Source organism: Hemibagrus wyckioides, linkage group LG04 (assembly GCF_019097595.1).
Source record: "Hemibagrus wyckioides isolate EC202008001 linkage group LG04, SWU_Hwy_1.0, whole genome shotgun sequence".
NCBI lineage: Eukaryota > Metazoa > Chordata > Actinopteri > Siluriformes > Bagridae > Hemibagrus > Hemibagrus wyckioides.
Window position 1 is genome coordinate 2,602,983 of NC_080713.1, and position 8,216 is coordinate 2,611,198.

An 8,216-nucleotide genomic window follows, 5' to 3' on the forward strand; every position below is an offset into this window, starting at 1 on the left:
AAGAAAGAAAGAAAGAAAGAAAGGAAGGAAGGAAGAAAGGAAGGAAGGAAGAAAGAAAGAAAGAAAGAAAGAAAGAAAGAAAGAAAGAAAGAAAGAAAGAAAGAGGGAGGGAGGAAGGAAGGAAGAAAGAAAGAAAGAAAGAAAGAAAGAAAGAAAGAAAGAAAGAAAGGAAGAAAGAAAGAAAGAAAGAAAGAAAGAAAGAAAGAAAGAAAGAAAGAAAGAAAGAAAGAAAGAAAAACAAATAAACATGAATAAGTAAGTAAGTAAGTAAATAGATAAATAGATAAATAAATAAATAAATAAATAAATAAATAAATAAATACATAAATAAATAAATAAATAAATTTATTATGGTCTGAGTCTGTCTTAGAAACTTCACACCTTCCAGTTTCCTGCTGTAATTTATCATGTTCTTCATCTCCGAGTGCTGACCTGTGTCTGTAGTGGTCAGATTAATAATTATAATTTAATTTTTTTATTTATAATTAAAAATATTTTTGATTAAAGGTCAAAGTTGAAAACTGGCTTTGTTGCATTTTCAGTCAATAATACAGTACAGTAATGATGACACCCCCTACACACACACACACACACACACACACACATTCTTTTACAGTCTGTGTCCAAAAGGAGGCGCTGTTGAGTTGTGCACGAGCAGAAATCCCCTCCAGGGCTTCGGTCAGAAATGTCACAGGAGTGTACTGTTACTCTCTTTTCTCCTCTCTTTCTTTCTCTCTAATTATCTTTTAGAACAATATTTAATTTATGTCCAAAAACTACACTCTTTAATGCTATATTTTCCTCCATAAACCAAATACAGTGAAGATTGACTTACAGCAAGAGCAGGATATTTCCCATAATTCATTGTGCTTAGTGTTTCAGATGTGTTGTGATATATATATATATATATATATGTGCATAATGTTGTTCTTATAAGCAGAAAGATAGGAGAAGGAAGAAGAAAAAGAAGAGGAATAAATAAAAATAAACGTGCACGTGCAAAGCATTTAAAAAAAGGTGTCGTGAAAGAGTTAAGAGTAAAGAGTTAAGAGTAAAGAGTAAAGAGTTAAGAGTAAAGAGTAAAGAGTTAAGAGTAAAGAGTAAAGAGTAAAGAGTTAAGAGTAAAGAGTTAAGAGTTAAGGAGTCCAGCTGACAGTCAGCTGAGAAAAAAAAAGAAAAGAAAAAAGAAAAAAGTTTTTGGCTCCTGTTCTGAAATGTTAATCAGAACTGCTAGGAAGCACGCCATTGGCTGTTCCTGTGTGACGTCAGAGCGCCTATAAAAACTCCTCTATGCTTTTAAACTCATCTGCCGTTGTGTTGGCTTTTCAAAATAACTCCCACACGTTCTTCACGTCCGAGTCGACACTGTCCGTAAAGTGCATTTCCTTATTTTCTTTACAAAAAAAAACTTCTCCCGGTCGCTCTTTCTGCGGTCTGCACGATGTGATTCAGGGCACGAGCGCACAAAAAAGTCTTCCATGTCCGAAAAGCAAAAAGAGAGACGGAGAAAGATTGAAGCTCTGCAGCTGGGATCTCGGATGCGTCTGCGGGACAGTGTGTGTAAAGGTTGGAGTTGAAAGGCTGGGGGAAAAGAACAGACGAGAAAAAGGACTTCTTTTGCAATCTTTGTTTTTTTTTTTTAATTCAAGAAGGACCCAAAAAACAAGACATCAAGCTGGCTCACTCTCTCCCGGCACACACCGCGCTGACAGCCGCTCTTCAGCCCCTCTGGAGGAGCGTCACCGGGAAGCGCATGGCTTCCGAGCTGGCGCTGAGCTCCACCGAGCTGCCCACCAGCCCTCTCGCCATGGAGTACGTCAACGATTTCGACCTGATGAAGTTCGAGGTGAAGAAGGAGCCGGCGGAGACCGAGCGCGTCGGCTTGACCCAGTGTGGGCGCCTGCTCGCCGGAGGCTCCCTGTCTTCTACGCCGATGAGCACGCCGTGCAGCTCGGTGCCGCCCTCTCCGAGTTTCTCGGCTCCTAGTCCCGGTTCAGGGGGCGAGCCCAAAGCTCACTTGGAGGACTTTTACTGGATGGGTAGCTACGCGCAACATCAACAACATCAACAGCAGCAGCAGCAGCAGCAGCAACAACATCAGCAGCATCCACAGCAGCAGCAGCAGCAAGCGCCGTTAAACGCGGAGGCGCTCGGGTTCGGAACGGATGACGCCATGGAGGCGCTGATCAGCAGCGCGCACCAGCTGCACGCCTTCGACGGCTACGCGCGGGCGCAGCAGCAGTTCCCCGCCGCAGAAGAAGTCGGACCGGCCGCCGCCGTGGTTTCAGCCGTGATCGCCGCCGCCGCGACGGCTCCTCACCACCACCACCACCACCATCATCACGGCAGCAGCGCGCATCCATCCGGCGCCGCGAGCAACCACAGCCATAACCATCATCATCATCACCACCAACAGCAGCAGCAACAGCAGCAGCAGCACGGACACGGACACGCGCACGGGCACGCCGAGGAGCGCTTCACGGACGAGCAGCTCGTCACCATGTCGGTGCGCGAGCTGAACCGGCAGCTGCGCGGCGTGAGCAAGGAGGAGGTGATCCGCCTGAAGCAGAAGCGGCGGACGCTGAAGAACCGCGGCTACGCGCAGTCGTGCCGCTTCAAGCGCGTGCAGCAGCGGCACGTGCTCGAGGGCGAGAAGACGCAGCTGCTGCAGCAGGTCGAGCACCTCAAGCAGGAGATCGCGCGCCTGATGCGCGAGCGCGACGCGTACAAGGAGAAGTACGAGAAGCTCGTGGGCAGCGGCTTCCGCGAGAACGGCTCGAGCAGCGACAACAACCCTTCGTCGCCGGAGTTTTTCATGTGAGTTGCGCACACCATCATTACAGAAAAAAAGAAAGAAAGAAAAAAAAAGCAAGCAGAAAATAGCGCGAGCGAAGTTTTGTCCCGTGTAGATTTTTTTAATATTATTATTATTGTTTTTTTTATTCGGATTTTTGCAACTTGTAAATTCTTTTAAAGAACACGACTTGCTTCACAAAAACGACATGCTTTTATAGACAGAACTTTTTTTAAATTTTTCCCCCTCCGACAAATATTATTTTTGGAGTTTCTTTTTATTTTTTCCCCTAAAACACGCATACGGTGCTCTGTGCACGCGTCTTTCTTTTTTGACACAAAACTCGAGGTGTTTTTCCCCAAACAAGCTGCCACTTCTATTTTTTGATACTCTCTGCATGCATCCAGATGTCCATCACTTCTTCTTCTTCTTTTTTTTAAACAAGAAAGAAATGCTTGCTTAAAACCTCTTTACCCTCAGTACACACTTTGTGCATTATTTTTTTAATTCTTTTTTTCCCTGTGTGTGTGGAGGATCAGAGACCCAAGCCACCTTCCCTTCTCCTCCTCCTCCTCCTCCTCCATCATTACCATCACATACGTCCTGTCCTTTCTGCCTTTTAGTGTGTGTGTGTGAGAGAGAGAGAGAGAGAGAGAAAAGTGTGTTTAATGACGAGACTTATAAGAAAGAAGCTATAGACGTTGCATAAAAACTTTTTTTTGTAAAAAAAAAAAGAAAAAAAAGAAAGAAAAACAAATAAATAAAAAAGAGAGACTGTGTTAATATTATTGCCTGCATGCTGGACATGTATGGTTTGTTTGTTTGTTTGTTTTTTCCTTTTTTTGCTTGAGAACTGAGCTCTTTTTTTTTGTTTTTTAAACTCGGATAACTCCAGCATGGCATTCTTCATACTTCGTTTTTGTTGCCAAAGTCACTTTTTTGGAATATTGTGCAAAAAAGTGAAAAAAGGACATCCTCGCCTCGCCTCGCCTCGCACCATCCTTCCTCCCGCATTGACCTGAGCGGCCATCCACACGCAGCCCCATGCACTGAACCCATTCCCGTCGAGAGTCGGCCGAGCGGAAGCCGTGTTTCAGGGGACAAGGACCTCTCATCCTTGCGAAAAACAAAACACAACACACACAAACACACACAAACACACATGTACACAAGAAATGACAAGGAGTCTAAAAACCGGGGCCCTAAAACTGTTAGGATTGTTTAACGGACTGCTTTTTTATTTTTTTATTTTTTAACATTGTGTAATAAACCCACAGGGTGTGCAAAACTAAGAATAGTGCTGTCATGTGTGTGTGTGTGTGTGTGTGTGTGTGCCTGAAGCTTGATTATGACTTGATGGATGAATGAATGAATGAAGGCTGTAAAAAGGCTTTAGACGTTGCCCTATGCACTAAACTCTTTTCCTTATCATAGTGTTAAGGTGAACTGGAAGGACTCACACAATGTGTATTATACAGCAGGATTATTGTGATGATGCAGAAGCTTTTATTATTATTATTATTATTATTATTATTATTATTATTATTATTTCAGCATGTGCTTGCCATGAAAAAAGCAGTTTGACCGATGTAGCCCCTCTCTCTAAATCCTCCTCCCACTGCATTTTGAAACCAAAGTATTAAGTTTTTATTCAGTGCGAGGAAAAAAAGGTGAATTTCAGAGAAAAAATTAAATTTTTTGTTTGGACTTGAGTTGCACTAAAAATGTAGCCTGTAGCTAATCACACAGCATATCACACCATCTAGAACGCTAACAAAATGGTAAATTTTTTAAAATATAAAAAAAATAAAATAAAATGGCATCGCTGGAGAGTTTATGATCTTGTGTTAGTTACATTTTTGAGCAGGGCTTTTTTTATTTTGTGGGTTTTTTATTATTATTATTATTATTATTATTATTTTTTATTTTATTTTTTTTTATTTTTTGGTTTGTTTGTTGTAAATTCATTTATTTACGAGGCAATAATATAATAATCAATAATGTCTGGACATTGTTATATAGTCAGGGATTGACACCCTGCTTGTAATAAAAACGGGAATCATACCGTTCATCAATTTTCTTTTTTTTTTAAAGTATGTTAATTAAAATAAAAAAAAAAATCTCTCATATTATATATATATATTAAAAAAAAAAATATATAAATATATATATATATATTTTGCTGTGCAAAATTATTTCACTCACTAACCATAAGTGATGTTCATATGTGCTTATTTTTCATTTCATACAACTATATGATATGCAATAATAATAAAAAACAAAAGCAATTTGGGCTTCGGAACCTCTGTGTTTTTGTGGATGTTCATTGATTTATTTTATTTAATTTATTTATTAATTTTTTTGGGGCACTTTTTCAGCAGATAGTTAGACTTTACAGGAAGTTCATTCATTCTAATTTTAATCTATAAATTAATGTATAAAAAAAATGAATAAATATTTAATTCATTTAATTCAGTTAAAAAAAAAATATTAAAAATAAAAAAAAAAATCAGAAAAGCAGATCGGCTTCTAACGCCATGTTATAAAGGATCATGATGCGTCATAACCTTCATCCGGTGCTTTATTTATGACACGCCGTCGGAAGCCACAAGCTTTTTGACACAAGTTTCACAACCTGTCGACTCAGAGAAAGAAAAAGAAAATATTTTTTAGCATTAAAACGTTATTTTATGTTTTTTTTGCACGATCATTAACGATCCCGCTCAGACACTCAAAGACTCTGGGTATCGTTTCCGGTGCTTTCTGCGCATTTTTTGTCACGTTTTTCTTGGGTTTCTCTTCACATGAATAATAACATGATTCACTCCCGAAATCTGCACGTGTGGTTAAAGTTACGTCTCGAACCCTGACGATGGGTTCTTTCTTTCCACGCATTTATATTTTCACGTCTTTGTGTCAGAAGCAGTTGGCTGGCGTAGCTTCCTCACGTGTCTCACATCTGCTTCGTTTATCATGTACATCAGAGTCATATGAAGCAGAGGAAAAAGTCTGGAAAACGCTGCTGAAAAACTCGACACTTTTCCCAGATGCTAATGTTACCTCTGTTATCTCGCGCACCTTACACGTGTATCTTTAAAGGGAATTGTGTAACTGAAACCTTCAGGGAAGTGATGAAGGTGCGAGAGGAAGATCTGAAGGTGTGTTAGACGAGTTACAGAACATTAGGGAGTGTTTGAGGATCAGAATTTTGTGTAGTTCTGTTGTATCGTGAATGTTTTAGCCTCTTAGGCTTAATAATGAGGTTTAGAGTAAAGGTAGGACTATGAAGAGGTGTGTGTGTGTGTGTGTGTTCCCAAACATCCAGCATGTGAGTGTGATATCAGGAACCTAAATTGAAACAAATATGAAAGCTTTATGTACATATATTGAGTCTGAACACAGTTTACTGGCTTATGCATTTATCTGTGTGTGTGTGTGTGTGTGTGTGTGCACGCTTAGATATTCTTCTTGCATGTGTGATTAAAAACATCTAGGAGTTCACATTGTGTGTGAGTGTGTGTGTGTGTGTGAGTGTGTTTGTGTGAGTGTGTGTGAGTGTGTGTGTGTGTGTGTGCACCACTGCCCTCAAATGTTCCTCTGTCGTGTATGTATGTGTGAGAATGTGTGTGTGTGTGTGTGTGTATCCATTCACTCATATGTTCCTCTATCATGTGTGTGTTTGTGTATGTTTGTGTGTGTGTGTGTGTGTGCACATTCAAATGTTCTTCTATCATGTGTGATTTCAAATATCTAATAGTTCTGTGTGTGTGTGTGTGTGTGTGTGTGTGTGAAATCCTAAGCTCCATGTATGTGCACATTATTCCTGCTGCATCATTATACATGCCGGATTTTTTTTTTCTGTGGAAAAACTGTGTGTGTGTGTGCATGCGTGTGTGTGTGTGTGTGTGTGTGTGTGTGTGCATGCGTGTGTGTGTGTGTGTGCATGCGTGTGTGTGTGTGTGTGTGCCAGTCACTGTATCCAAACTCTTTCCAGAGTGTAGAAGCAGAAATGTAAAACACACTGTGATGCTTTATAGAGTTTCATTGCAGATTGAGTTCTTAGGAAAAAGAAAAGTCTTATTGTGGTTTAAAGGAAAGAAAGAAAGAAAGAAAGAAAGAAAGAAAGAAAGAAAGAAAGAAAGAAAAGAAAAGAACAGCGTGTCTTCATGTCAGTGGTTTGAGGATAAAACGAGGCTGTGATGAGGCTTTGAATCCTTTTTTTCTCATGATTAATGGGCGGGGAAAATGAAAAGAGGCGGGGTTTCTGTGGGCCATGCTTGTCTTTAGGCCAGAATAAAGCTACAAGCAGGCAAAAAAAGCACTGTTTCTTATTATTTTTTATTTCTAACTTTTTTATCTTAGCATTTAGGAGAAAATTCACCCTGACGTTTATTCCACCGTCTTTTCCCTCCCTCACTTTTCTCCACTTTTTCTTTCTTTAAACCGATCTAAAATCCTGTAAAACAGACCGCTCTCGAGATGAGAAGTTCACCTTTGCACTCATCCTCGTCATTAAAACCTGAAGTAAACTTACGTGTGAATGTTTCTATAATCCAAAAAGTGTGAAGCATGTTGCGAGTAGCTCATTTACATGTGGCGACGCCCACAAAACTCTATAAAAGGTAAAGCCTTGGATGGCTGGGAGAGTGGAACGAGCGCTGAGGGTAAAGACTGGAAAACAGAGAAGAGGAAGTTATTTTGACACTTCTGTGCCAAAAAAAAAAATTAATAAAAAAAAAATAAAATAAAAAAATAAATAAATAAATAAATAAATAAATAAATAAAATAAAATAAAATAATAATAACAATAATAGCAATAATAATAATAATAATAATAATAATAATAATAATAATAATAATAATAATAATAGTGCGCTGTATTTTCCATCACACCCCTGCTTGGTTTACACACCACCATTTCTGATCAGATAATTTATTTTATTTCTCTTAATTTATGAGTTTGTGTTTGCTCACCTTTCTTTATTGTGTAATTTTCTTTAATCAATGCTAATAAAATAAAGGAGCTTTTTTCTCAATGTTCTTGAAGTTTTTCTCTTAAAGTTAAAGTTCTTGTGTAAACGCTCATATACTAATGAATCTGGTTCTATCCGGTTTGATGAATTAGATCCTTCCTTTTGCGATGGTAATGTAGGACCCGGTTCCTTCATTGTTGTCTGGAGGTTTAGATGAACCGTCAGGATGATATGTTCCTCATCCCTGGGAGTTCATTCCCGCCTAAACGGCGCAGTGGAACTCAAAATCAGCCAAACAGAAGCTTTTAAAAGTCGTTAGATTCATTTCTGGAATCGTCCAGACTGATTAAAGAGAGCGGCTTTGCTTAGACTAAAACAGAGAGCAGAGTGATGGACGTCTCCATAATGTGCAGGAATATCAGGAGATATCTCAGGAGGGTTTCATCAGT

At 39.4% G+C, this 8,216-nt stretch overlaps 1 protein-coding gene across 1 annotated transcript in view; it reads left to right on the forward strand.

The window, feature by feature from the left end:
* Positions 1 to 1,322: 1,322 nt before the first annotated feature.
* Positions 1,323 to 8,216, forward strand: part of mafa (MAF bZIP transcription factor a) — a 130,712-nt gene continuing 123,818 nt past the window's right edge. Inside the window, exon 1 of the mRNA XM_058388242.1 lies at positions 1,323 to 2,817. Within this exon, the coding sequence (XP_058244225.1) occupies positions 1,754 to 2,817 (1,064 nt within the window). The 5' untranslated portion in view covers positions 1,323 to 1,753. The remainder of the gene's footprint in view (positions 2,818 to 8,216) is intronic.